Source organism: Bidens hawaiensis, unplaced genomic scaffold, assembly GCF_021521415.1.
Source record: "Bidens hawaiensis isolate Kalapana, Puna unplaced genomic scaffold, B.hawaiensis_p1.1 tig00024293_1, whole genome shotgun sequence".
In the NCBI taxonomy this organism is placed as follows: Eukaryota; Viridiplantae; Streptophyta; class Magnoliopsida; order Asterales; family Asteraceae; genus Bidens; species Bidens hawaiensis.
Genome location: NW_027493830.1, coordinates 51,998 through 66,014, shown reverse-complemented (window position 1 = coordinate 66,014; position 14,017 = coordinate 51,998). Strand labels below are relative to the sequence as shown.

Here is a 14,017-nt window from a genome sequence, read left to right as displayed (position 1 = left end):
CCTGCCACCACAGAACCACCACCGGTCACCAACGCTGCCTACCACTTCTAAATTCATCTGGGTTTCAAAATAGAATGAATTGAACCGAAACATTTATTATATAATTACCATGGTTTGTATTTCTCAGTATAAAATTGTTATAAATTTAGGTTGTTTTAACATTGAATTGAACCGAAACATTTATTATATAATTACCATGGTTTGTATTTCTCAGTATAAAATTGTTATAAATTTAGTTATGGTAAAAGAGAATTTCTCACACACCCGAATACTGAAATAGGGTGACACCTTCTGAATCTACCAGTAACTGTATAATACGATAAAAATATATACTTCATAGTATAATTAACTGCAAAAACCGATAAAAGAATAGTATAATCAACAAATATTTTATTAAACAATATACGCACCAAACAATTCCATCCCAAACGTAGACATACATAAAATTTTCTTTATTCATATTATATGCCATGAATTAAACACCATAATAGCAATAACCCACTGACCATATCAGACCCAAATCAACTTATTCTGGTGGTGGCTGAACATCAGATGGGGGTGGTTCACCACCTACATATGGAGGCACTTCAAGCGGAGGAGGAGGACCGCCTACTAATGGTGGACCTTCTGGCGGTTCAAATACGGGTCCGCTAGGAGGCTTTGGAGGTTTGGGAGGAAACGGAAACGGAGGCTTCGGGGGTCGAGGTGGGAACGGCGGCTTCGGAGGTCGGGGCGGGGGTGCAAAAAGTGAGAAACGGGCACCGATTGAAACACCGACCGCAGTTAAACGGATTATTATTGATATCGATGCATAGACCTCGACAACACTGCCAGTTAAACGGGCACCGAATCCCACACACCCCACAATTATTCACATCGGATGTCACCTCAACACAACGGTTTCCACAACACCGCCTTCTAAACGGATTTGGAAACCCACCCAAGTTACAAATCCACGGTTGATTCGCACATCCGGTGGCTTGGAGCCTAACCCGCCTAACCCATGGGACTGCGAGGGATCCATTTGTGGCATTGTGGTCCAACCCAACGAGCCAGGTTTGGTTGGTTTTGCTCCCTTCAGTTTGTACAATACACAAAAGCAGCAGAACAAGAACCGAGAGCTTGATTCGAGTACATGTTAATCGAACCATTTGTAGGATACATTAGTTTGATAAAATGTTTCAAGATTGTGAAATGATATATATAGAGAAATGAGTCACGACACCGAGTGATTTCATGTTTTTCTTACGGGCACCAATTTGAAGGCTTTCAGTTTGTGTGTGGGATGTTGCGCGAGGGCTAATGATTACTAATGTGTGTAAGAAAGGTCTTTCATTGCTTAACAAAGACTTTTGTGCTTTATAGTTATATATTTTCATGTGATTAAAGCAAGACTTATAGCCTATTATCTCCCTTTAAAACAGTATATTGTGATTCACGAATCACAAAGCTAGCAAGATGGTATACTGGTAAACATGGGCCTTAAATAGTGAACCTAAATAATGATCTAAGCCCAACTAGACGCTTGATTGGGATCTTAAAAGTTAACACATTGACTAAACCATAAACAAGTCACCCCTTCAATCTTATAACTAATCTTTCTATAGACGATACGATTATTAACCAAATTGGGCTGAAGTATCATCAACCGCAATATCCATTTGAAAACTCGCAAACGATATTTTGATTCAGTGAAACAAAAATACTAACAAATGCGGCAAAATATCATATTATGTAGAGAAACAAAATCTAGTTCATGTTTATGAAGAAAAACTTAAATTAAAGTAAAAGGCGACATACTGGTTCACTTAGCCTCATTTTCGTTTTCCTTTTCTTCTTCCACTTGTCCATAACGACGTTTGAACTTGGCAACCTGACCGATACTTTCAGCCATCTGTTTCCTTGCTCTAAAGTGATAAACTTTGCCTGCTTGGTGGATTTTTGTCATCATAACGTGCATCAATCGGCCACTTTGTGTCACGTAAGAGATCCATTGCATCTGAGGGTGAATCCCTTTCTTCATTTCTTCTGAAATCGAGACAAAACATTAGCAAACGTATGAAATTCAATAATCATTCATCATAAATCTAAGTAAAGGCAACTACTTGACATGAGTATTATGATCACACAGTGGTTATAGAAAGCCAAACCAAAAAACTGAAAAAAATGCCGGAATTAAAGAGCCATCTTCATTGGGGCAATAGGTCGAACACATGGTGGGTGTAAAGCAAAACACTGAATTGAACACAAAAACTTGAGATTACGGATGCTAATTTCATATTAGATTGTCAAGCAAGAACATCATGATCCAGAATCATTATGTTATTGGACATAAAAAAATGATTAGGGTTTTCATTAAAATGCACAGTACAGGTATGAAATGGCTAGAAATACAATCATTTTCATAACCCATGTGAATTCTTGAAGTTAATGAATTCTACAACGATCAAATGAAGCAAAATGTATACCTACCGCTGAACTGAAACGATGGAACTTGGGCACCTTCAAGAACTCGCCGCAAACCTCAACTTCTGGAGTTGTTGAATAAAGAAAGAGTAAATTACATATAACACGCCCCCCCTTTATTATGTCTAAATGACACTTGTGAAAACTTTACATTTTTTTTATGATTTCCATTAATAATTATATGAATTTTAACTTAATGATTGTGGGTTCCGGTCTTACAAAGACAAATAGGTAAAACAGGAATTTCTTTTTCATCAATTAATGCTTGCTATTTTATTAATGACCAATTGTTCAAGAAAAAACGACAAATGTCATAAACAAACACACAAATAAACGTACTTTGTAAAGTCGCATTAAAAATCCTAATCAACCAATCATACGAAGTTTACTTTTCTTATTGAAATGAAAATTAAGGTGAATTACACATTTTCTCATATATGATAAGTATCTTCATCTAATTTGATTATCTAGATCATCTACTCTCATTTTATTTTAAATCAGCAATTCATATTAGAAAAAAGTGCGGATGATTAAGAAACAATAATCAAGTTACTATGGATGATAAACGGTGATTGACGATGAAGAAGCAAGAAACAAAAATATAAAACCAAAAAACACGAATAAAACGAAAAATATCTTTAAGCATTATTTACATCAAGCTCATTTTTATGCCTTGTTTGGGTTTTTGTTATCTATCAAATAATATAGAGGCCGCATTGTAACTATCATAGTACAGGGCGTCCTTTGTTAGTTGTAATTGTGCTGTACCTAATCGGATAACCAATCATGATGAAGGTAGTTATAGATTTAAGAGTTCATCTTCTTCTCTTTCGTGAATTCTTTCTTCTTCTCCATCTTTAGCTCTTAATCTCTTGATTACCAATTTGTACATAACAGTTTTAACTCGATGGAAGTTCAACTCCAAACAAGTTCAAGCCCAAGTTACTCGATAATTCGTTAAAATCTCGGTTTATACACCACCCACCTGGTTATATTTGTTGAATATAAACTTCTTTCTTAGCTATGGCAGTTTAAATTATTAAAATCTTTTAAGCATTGAAGCATGTTGCAATGATGGGTTCTAGGCATTTTAAGATGGTCATTTTGGATCAACTACAATCGCAATTGAACGGGCTTTGAACAACCTTTTTCGACATAGAGATAAGCCATTAAAGTGCTGCATTTTCACTTGAAATACATAAACATAATTTTACAAAACTAACAACTAAATCATAAAAACAGCACTTCCCAAAAATACTAATCAAATATCATCCTTTTACACAATTCAAAAGTTTTATAGTAACAACACCCTTCCAGTCCAAACTTAAAACAGAAACCAACCATACGTGTGTGCATTATTTATAGAGAAACATTAAACTTTCTCACACACAATGTACTCGTTGCAAAATACCAAATTACACCCAGCATCCTCGCTACCCAGCCACAATGATTGCCTGTTGGGACGCGTTTTCAAGGGCATCAACGTCTTCAACGTCTCTCTCATCTTCATCATGCACACTCTTGTCCTCAATAACAGCACACGAGATAGCTTCAAAGATAATGGCTACCACTTCTTGAAACCGTTCCTCAGAAAGTGACACCTCAGCAAGAAGTCGCCACGCGTTATCCTCGCTGGCACCATCATAGTCTTGTTTTCGTTTCAACACCATGTGACCACTAATCTCCCAAACTGCAGGGTTCACTTGAGTGTCTAGAAGCTCGGGACTCACTTCTCCAAGAGCTTGTTTCTCAGCATAACACTGTTTCCCCAATTGATTCAAATATAACCGTTAGATAATTAAACCGTTAATATTATTACAATCATAAATAGTGGTGCCAAGTTTATCAACCTGAGGTAAGAGAAACACGCGGGTCCCAGAATCTGAAATAAGAACATTATAAGGAATATTGTTGTCTTGAAGGCACACACATGAATCAGTGACAGCATTTGATAAATCTTCAAGTGAATATCCACCTTCAAACACAAGACCTCTAACCGGGTACTTGAGGATCTCAGAAATTACAACTCCGCCACTGAAGTCGGTAACTTTTTTAGTGGGTGACTTCTCTATTGGAAAGGGCACAGCTAGATAATAAGCCTGAAATCAAACATATTATAAACATAAACATCTTTTAGATACATTTCATTTAGATGGTGTTTGGATGTGCAAGTGAATGTTTAAAAAGCATATTTGAACCTGAAAGTGAAGATGATTGATAGTAGCAAAAGCACCCAAACTATTGTAACCCAAACGGAAGTATGGATTTGCAGCTTCATTCGCCATGTAAAGCGCAAGTAACAAACTGTCATGATCAATCCTTTGTGGCAAACACTCAAGGATTCTTGGAATCAAAAGCACGTGTCCATATTCGATTGGACTTACCTGTTGATCATATTAACAACATATTAAATCAACATGTGGCTTGTTATGAATGTAGTTTAATGTATAATATTAGATTATGATGAAAGGTAATTAACTTACATTAATGGCAACAACACTAGGGGAACTTTTGACATCAATAGGGGCGTTTGGATAGAATTTGACTTCACCGTCTTTGCTTGATTCAAACTGAAATAGAATCTCTTCTTGCCCGACTTTGGTAAAGTTGAACGTGCTCCCATCAAATGGTTGAAGAACTTTGTCCACTCGGAACTCAGTTGGGCGCTTTTTGAGGTGGCGACCCTCGTTTAGTTGAGCAATAAACCCATAATCTCCTGGGATTACCTGCTCAATTAGATATATTATTAGGCAGGTAATAACTAATATTGCAAAAACTTGATTATGTCTGCTCATTCAACTTATTAAAAATTCACGAAATACAAGAAACTTGGTTTTAAAAAAGCGTGAGGGCTCTGAGGTGTTTGGGTACCAAAAGTCGAGGTGCAGGACAAGAGCTTCATCCCTTTGGTTGTTTTTAGTGGTGTGCGTGGGTCGGTTTTGGGCTCAAACTGAACCAAAAACCCAAAATTCAGTTTTAGGGTTGTTGAAAACCATGTGGTTTCAGATTTTGGTAGGGTTGTAATTTGTAAACAAACCAAGCCATTTGTGAGATAACAATGGGTTCAGTTCAGTATCAGCTTTTTCGGTTTTGCTATTTGAACTTGAAATTTTCGGGCTGAAAGAAAACGTCAAAAATAATAAATTTTGGCCACAAACTTTGGGCTAAATCTTTTCGTTAATTAATGATTGATTGATTATTATACATTTGGGCCTAAATTTTTATACTACACCGTTTGGTATTCTTTTATCAATTACTTAACAATTAAAAATAAAAAACTATAATCCATAAATTCAATAACGAAGTCGGTTTTTTTGGTAATTACGGGTTTGGTTCCGTTATAAAAGTTAGTTCGCTGCAATTTTTCAATTTTTGCTGCATGTAAAACTAAAACCGAACTGAAAATTCAATTTTTGAAAAAATGTAAAGCCAAACTGTCGGTTTTGCTACATGCACATCCGAGTTGCTTTTACATATCAGTGTCCTACAAATCCTAATATTGACCCGAGGCCGGCTTTTTAAGACCAAAACAAGAAATTGATGCATACCTTAGTTTCACAGGCGGTAATGTCGAAGCATGAAATGAATCTGACCTGATCCATGACGATGTTTCCACGGATTTTTGAGATGAATGAACCACGACTTGATCTTCTTCTTCGATTGCTTGAGACCTGCAATGGCTTTTCGGGGGTGTGGAGGTGACTGCTAAGAAATCCTGAGGATCTCTTGTTTACAGACACAAAAATAGGGTGGTGGCTCTTATTGAGCATGACCCCCTAACAAGGAGGTGGAGACCTCCTTATATAGAGAGCCTCATGGCCACCATCATGGTACCCTAATGGGCCTAGCCCAGTTAGGGTTACCTCCACAAAACCCCCTCAGCCCAATAACATTGTATTAGTCCATATAATAAAATAAGCCAAACATAATAAATTTAGGGTCGTAAAACCGGGTTTAGTACCATACCCCTACAAGCCCCCCAAGTCCAGTGTTGCTCCTAGGCGCGCAAGCGTTTAGGTGGAGCGCTGGACTTTATGAGGTGTGTTAGGACATGGGGCGGTTCTTTTCCTTTTCTTCGGCCTTATCTTTATTGTCTTTGAGTTTTGGGAGGTTTTCCTCATGATGGTGACGAGCTATAAAAATAATGAAGCTTGCGCGCGAGGCGACTTACGAGCTATAGAATAATAAAGCTTGCGCGCGAGGCGACTTACGAGCTATAGAATAATAAAGCCTGCGCGCGAGGCGACTTGCGGGTCTGTGAGAATAATAAAGCCTGCGCGCGAGGCGACTTACGGGTCTGCGAGAATAATAAAGCCTGCGCGCGAGGCGACTTACGAGCTATGAGAATAATAAAGCCTGCGCGCGGGGCGACTTACGAGCTGTAAAAATAACGAAGCTTGCGCGCGAGGCGACTTACGAGCTGCGAGAATAATAAAAGCCTGCACGCGAGGCGACTTACGGATCTATGAGAATAATAAAGCCTGTGCGCGAGGCGACTTACGAGCTATAGAATATAAAAGCCTGCGCGCGAGGCGACTTACGAGCTGTAAAAATAATAAAGCTTGCGCGCGAGGCGACTTACGAGCTATAGAATAATAAAGCTTGCGCGCGAGGCGACTTACGAGCTATAGAATAATAAAGCCTGGCCCGAGGAGACTTACGGGTCTGTGAGAATAATAAAGCCTGCGTGCGAGGCGACTTACGGGTCTGCGAGAATAATAAAGCCTGCGCGCGAGGCGACTTACGAGCTATGAGAATAATAAAGCCTGCGCGGGGGGCGACTTACGAGCTGTAAAAATAACGAAGCTTGCGATCGAGGCGACTTACGAGCTGCGAGAATAATAAAAGCCTGCGCGCGAGGCGACTTACGGATCTATGAGAATAATAAAGCCTGTGCGCGAGGCGACTTACGAGCTATAGAATATAAAAGCCTGCGCGCGAGGCGACTTACGAGCTGTAAAAATAATGAAGCTTGCGCGCAAGGCGACTTACGAGCTATAGAATAATAAAGCTTGCGCGCGAGGTGACTTACGAGCTATAGAATAATAAAGCCTGCGCGCGAGGCGACTTACGGGTCTGTGAGAATAATAAAGCCTGCGCGCGAAGCGACTTACGAGCTATGAGAATAATAAAGCCTGCGCGCGGGGCGACTTACGAGCTGTAAAAATAACGAAGCCTGCGCGCGAGGCGACTTACGAGCTGCGAGAATAATAAAAGCCTGCGCGCGAGGCGACTTACGGATCTATGAGAATAATAAAGCCTGTGCGCGAGGCAACTTACGAGCTATAGAATATAAAAGCCTGCGCGCGAGGCGACTTACGGATATATGAGAATAATAAAGCCTGTGCGCGAGGCGACTTACGAGCTATAGAATATAAAAGCCTGCGCGCGAGGCGACTTACGAGCTTTAAAAATAATGAAGCTTGCGCGCGAGGCGACTTACGAGCTATAAAATAATAAAGCCTGCGCGCGAGGCGACTTACGGGTCTGTGAGAATAATAAAGCCTGCGCGCGAGGCGACTTACGGGTCTGCGAGAATAATAAAGCCTGCGCGCGAGGCGACTTACGAGCTATGAGAATAATAAAGCCTGCGCGCGGGGCGACTTACGAGCTGTAAAAATAACGAAGCTTGCGCGCGAGGCGACTTACGAGCTGCGAGAATAATAAAAGCCTGCGCGCGAGGCGACTTACGGATCTATGAGAATAATAAAGCCTGTGCGCGAGGTGACTTACGAGCTATAGAATATAAAAGCCTGCGCGCGAGGCGACTTACGAGCTGTAAAAATAATGAAGCTTGCGCGCGAGGCGACTTACGAGCTATAGAATAATAAAGCTTGCGCGCGAGGCGACTTACGAGCTATAGAATAATAAAGCCTGCGCGCGGGGCGACTTACGAGCTGTAAAAATAACGAAGCTTGCGCGCGAGGCGACTTACGAGCTATAATATGATGATAATGACTGGCCCACAAGGGCCTCTCCTGCGCAGGATGACTATCCCGGCTTGTCTTCAAAATAATAATGAAGGCACAAATGGCCAGATAATAATAATGATGTCATAGGTGCTTGTGCGGCTCGTAGTCAAACCTTTAAGCTTGGCGCGTGGCCTATGGGTTTATGAGGATTCCCAACCTTTAAGTTTGGCATGTAGCCATGTGGGATATTATGAGGATTCCCAACCTTTAAGTATGGCGCGTAGCCATGTGGGATATTATGAGGATTCCCAACCTTTAAGTATGGCGCGTAGCCTATGGGTTTATGAGGATTCCCAACCTTTAAGTATGGCGCGTAGCCACGTGGGATATTATGAGGATCCCCAACCTTTAAGTATGGCGCGTAGCCATGTGGGATATTATGAGGATTCCCAACCTTTAAGTATGGCGTGTAGCCATATGGGATATTATGAGGATTCCCAACCTTTAAGTATGGCGCGTAGCCATATGGGATATTATGAGGATTCCCAACCTTTAAGTATGGCGTGTAGCCATATGGGATATTATGAGGATTCCCAACCTTTAAGTATGGCGCGTAGCCATATGGGATATTATGAGGATTCCCAACCTTTAAGTATGGCGCGTAGCCATATGAGTACAATCATGGTTGTTCTTATCCTGATCTGGATTAGACTGTTCTTCATTTGTTGTGTCGCTTACGCGCGGCCTGCGCAAGGTCTCCTTTATTCTCACGCGCAGATGTGGTGCGTGAGCGTGCATTGATGCGTGAGCATCTGATATGCATGAGCATACGTGAAGCCCAATAACATATGTGATGCGTGAGCACATGAGATGCGTGAGCATGTGTGGTATGCGTGAGCATGCGTAATGCGTGAGCATATGTGATACGCGAGAGCATGCGTAATGCGTGAGCATATGTGATGCGTGAGCATACGTGGTATGCGTGAGCATGCGCGATGCGTGGAGTAATCTCCGGGATCGCGCACGCGACCCGCTGTGGCGTGAAGTAATCGCCGAAAGCGCGCACGCGACCCACTGTGGCGTAGAGTCATCGCCGGGAGCGCGCATGCGACCCGCTGTGGCGTAGAGTAATCGCCGGGAGCGCGCATGCGGCCCGCTGTGGCGCGCATGATCTAGAGATTTTGAGTATCCACATCAGGTAGGTTTTATGTAAAACCAAAAGATCTGATAGGATTTATAGATCCATGAATATGAAGTGTGACTGTTGTTCAAACGAACCCAGATCTGAAAAAATCGTAACTAGATTTGGTATATTTCACTTAGAAAAAACACAGATCTAAGGGCTTTCCCCAAAAGTTCGGTGGTATTTTTTCCTGTGTATTTCCAGATCCGGAAGTATTTTTTAGATCTAAGGATTTTTGGATTTCCATAGAACATATCTGAAAGAAGAAACCGTAGACCCGAGATATTGATGAACAGATCGGAGGGCCGAGATGAGAAGCGAAGTGTGGTTCATTGCCGTCCCACGGATGGCGCCAATGTCGAAGCATGAAATGAATCTGACCTGATCCATGACGATGTTTCCACGGATTTTTGAGATGAACGAACCACGACTTGATCTTCTTCTTCGATTGCTTGAGACCTGCAATGGCTTTTCGGGGGTGTGGAGGTGACTGCTAAGAAATCCTGAGGATCTCTTGTTTACAGACACAAAAATAGGGTGGTGGCTCTTATTGAGCATGACCCCCTAACAAGGAGGTGGAGACCTCCTTATATAGAGAGCCTCATGGCCACCATCATGGTACCCTAATGGGCCTAGCCCAGTTAGGGTTACCTCCACAAAACCCCCTCAGCCCAATAACATTGTATTAGTCCATATAATAAAATAAGCCAAACATAATAAATTTAGGGTTGTAAAACCGGGTTTAGTACCATACCCCTACAAGCCCCCCCAAGTCCAGTGTTGCTCCTAGGCGCACAAGCGTTTAGGTGGAGCGCTGGACTTTATGAGGTGTGTTAGGACATGAGGCGGTTCTTTCCCTTTTCTTCAGTCTTATCTTTATTGTCTTTGAGTTTTGGAAACATCATAGCGAAACAGCCCTCTCTCCACGCGATCCTCCCACTTTAAATCCAAAAAATAATAATAAAAACATCAATCTTAGCTTAAATGATAATTAAAAGTAAAACAATAATTTATAAAAATATTACCTCTCCAAGGAGGAGGGAGTCCAAGAAAGCAAAAGGTGGCTCCTTTTTGTCACCAGGTTCAATCTTATCAGCTTTTTTGAAAGCATATAAAGGTAACTTTGCCCCTGCATTAAATCAAATCACACCCATGTTTGGTTTTACTAAGCAACAAACTTTGAATATAAAAAAGTAACTAAAAATAAAAGAAATCAACAAAAGGCATTTTAACAAACACCTAGTAGGCAACAGTCTCTCATGCAGTTCCGACCACAACCACCACCACCACCACCGTCCTCCGTCTCTTCCTTTTGGTAATTGGAGACAACAGTAGGAACCCTCTTGATCCTCAGCATCAATTCAATTAATTACAAACTAACGGAGTAAAATAAACCTAGCTAGGCTAGGCTATAATATAATAATGTTCCCACCGCCGGCAAGAAAGAGGAGGTCAGACGGACTACCGCCTTCGGACGGCAAAGCCCCACGTCCGCCGTGCGCAGAAGGGCTGTTCTCGATTGTTATAGCTGCCTTCCCACGGACTGATCGGACATAAACAGATGATCGCGGTGCTCCGTGTGTAGCCGTGATGTCTACACCTTAATTATCCCGGGTTTTACCCCTGCACGACGATTGAATGGGTGGCAATGGGATGGGATTATATAGCAATGTGGCCGGGTAATGTAATGACAGTAAGATGCTTGTTCCAGGAGTTTATATGGTTGAGAATTGGCCGTGACGATTGCAAGTGGAGTCAATGTGGGAAAATTGGAAAATAATAATAAGTAGTAACACACAAATATTTTTATTAATAAATTTGGAAAGAAATTAATTGTTTTAATTCTAGAATATATACTTTCGAGTAATACAAACGTTATTTGGATTATTTGGGTGGTGAATCGTGTTAGGTTGACGGGTGGAATCGATGGACATTACATAACCCGTCTGTTTATTTGTTTAACATAAATCATTTAAATTCTGATTCAGGCATACTTAAAAGTAAGCAATGAGAAGTTAGGAACATTGCTTATTTGGCTAAATGAAACGAGGCAAATAAGTTGATGGGTTAGTGAGTTATAAAATGAAAGCGTCGAGTTAAATTAAGCTGAGTAAAACAATATGCAAATAAATAAATAAATAATGCATTGTTTAAATTATTGGTGTGAATTGTATTTGGTTGACGAGTTGATTCATTGACAGACTGAAAGTCGTGTAACTCAAATATGACTCATAGTTTTTCCTTTTGGTGTTAAATAAACAAATAATTCAGTTTTCATACCAACAGACTAAAAGTCGTGTAACTCAAATATGACTCATTTGAGTTATTTATTTAAACGAGTCAATCGAGTTTGATGGGTTTGACGGGCTTAAATGAGTTATATGTAAACAAGTTAGAGGGCTAGTTATGAGTCCACATGTTAATTAGCCAAAGCTATTTAATTAAATAGGTTAAACATACATATAAACTACAAAAATAGACTAAAGTGATATAAAGGGACTTGCCATATTTGTATGTGGACCAGAAATTGATACGCTTTTTATTTGTGGACTACTTTTAAATGATATTCGACGCATATTCCTCTTTATGTGTCCACCACAGAATACTATGTTAAAAATTGCATACCATTAATTTTGAAACTGGTTTCACGAGTAAGACAACAACTTTATAATCGGGTCAATTTATAAGAACATTAAATATTACTTGGAATCAAAATTTAAGGAGAATTTAAAATGTCTCATGATTTCATACATTAAAATCAGACTTAACTACATAATTGATTTCTAACGTTTTATGAAAATAAAAATATTAGGTATTAACATTTAAAAATCACTTGTTTAGGTATTTAACTTTCAATTTTTGTAATAAAGTTGGGTACTATGTCTAGCATATGTTAAAAACTTAACAGAATGGGAGGGTACTTTCGTCATTTCCTAAAAACTAAATGATATATAACCTACGTCGGGACAGTTGGTAAAACCTCAGTGTTCAAACTCGGGTGTTGTAATCAAGGTTGTAAAAGTCGTTAGGCGGTCGACTGGGGAGTTGCGAGTACTCGGGAGTAGTCGGGGATTACTCGGAAAATACCTACGGAGTACTCGGCCGAGGCGGGGAGTACTCGATCTAGGCGGGGAGTACTCGGCCGTCTGCTCGGGATTTTTACAACATTGGTTGTAATACTCCGACTCTCCGAGTGTTACGACGATAGGGCAACGTGAATTCAAATACTATCGGTTATGCTCGTTAAGGTATGGACACCGTTGGTAAAACCTAAGCGTTAAACCCAAAAAATGAATTTGTCAAATTAACATATAAAATATTCGATATTTATTTGGTCGGTAAATCGGGGCAGTGGTAAAACCCAAACATTGTTGGTCTAGGGTCTTGAGGCGCTAACTCGACACGAATTCGTTCGGTTTAGGTAACTTTCGTTACAGTACCAAAGCTAAAAATGGTAAAAATATAAAAATTGAGGTGGACCAATGGGTGGTGTCAGTTGGTAAACTTGGACGTTAGTAAAACCCGAAGTTGGTCGTTAAGGTTGTGAGTCTACACGATTTCGGTCTTTTATGTTCATTACGGTACCATAACTAAAAAAACAAAAACACAAACACAAAATGATAATGACCAATACATTGTCGCCAAGTGGCTCAATTGACACTTAGCAGCACCAAATTCCTAATTGTTATATATAATAATATGTTGCCTTCATTATATGATATTATCATTCAACACCCAGAGTCTAATCGATCTCCTTCGCACCATCCTACCCACTGTCGCCTACCATCATTTCAAATTCGAGTCCTTCAAACCCAACGATACCAGTTGACAATGATCGATCAGAGTTTGGGTATTGAATGATAATATCATACAATGAAGATAACATATTTATATATATTTTTAGTTTTTAGGATATTACAAAAGTACCCTCCCTTTTTGTTAAGATTTTAATGGATGTTAGACTTATTACCCAACTTTGTTACAAAATTGAAAGTTGAATACCTAAACAAGTGACTTTTAAATTTTAATACCCAATATTGTTGCTTTCATGAAACGTTAGGCAACAATTGTGTAATTAAGTCTTAAAACTATGCATAAAAACAGTTGTTCATGACTTCGAGTTACATGTAGCGAACTAACTTTTAATAAACTTGCACTTTATAGTATGTATGAGTTTATATACTTTTTGATACTTTTATGATGAATTCCGAACATAGAGGTGGCAATATGAATGGATTGGGTTGGATTTGGGTGATGGGTCATAATGGATTTGGGTCAGAATGGATTTTTTAAAATAGAGAGTTAGGATGGGTATGGATCATGATGGGTAAAGTTAACCCACATTGACCCAAGTGAAGGTTAAAATACAAAGGGTTTCAAAAACCCCTCCAAAAAAATTTTTCAAAAAAATTAATAAAAAATAATAACTCAAAATAAAAATCAAAAACGCAAAATG

General features: G+C 39.8%; 1 protein-coding gene across 1 annotated transcript; it reads right to left on the bottom strand.

The window, feature by feature from the left end:
* Positions 1–3,897: 3,897 nt before the first annotated feature.
* Positions 3,898–10,918, bottom strand: LOC143569031 (GDP-L-galactose phosphorylase 1-like). The gene is made up of 9 exons (XM_077055037.1): positions 10,801–10,918; positions 10,587–10,690; positions 10,462–10,500; positions 7,747–7,766; positions 6,015–6,054; positions 4,950–5,192; positions 4,665–4,850; positions 4,317–4,565; positions 3,898–4,226 (listed from the first exon to the last, which is right to left on the bottom strand). Exons 1-9 carry the CDS (start codon positions 10,916–10,918, stop codon positions 3,900–3,902), a joined length of 1,326 nt encoding a protein of 441 aa, XP_076911152.1. The 3' UTR covers positions 3,898–3,899.
* Positions 10,919–14,017: the final 3,099 nt, after the last annotated feature.

Coding starts and splice junctions, on each gene's coding strand:
- LOC143569031 (XM_077055037.1), bottom strand. CDS start 10,918: ATGCTGAGGATCAAGAGGGTTCCTACTGTTGTCTCCAATTACCAAAAG. Junction 4,851..4,949: donor CTAGTGTTGTTGCCATTAAT/GTAAGTTAATTA, acceptor TATGATCAACAG/GTAAGTCCAATCGAATATGG. Junction 4,566..4,664: donor TCAATCATCTTCACTTTCAG/GTTCAAATATGC, acceptor GTTTGATTTCAG/GCTTATTATCTAGCTGTGCC.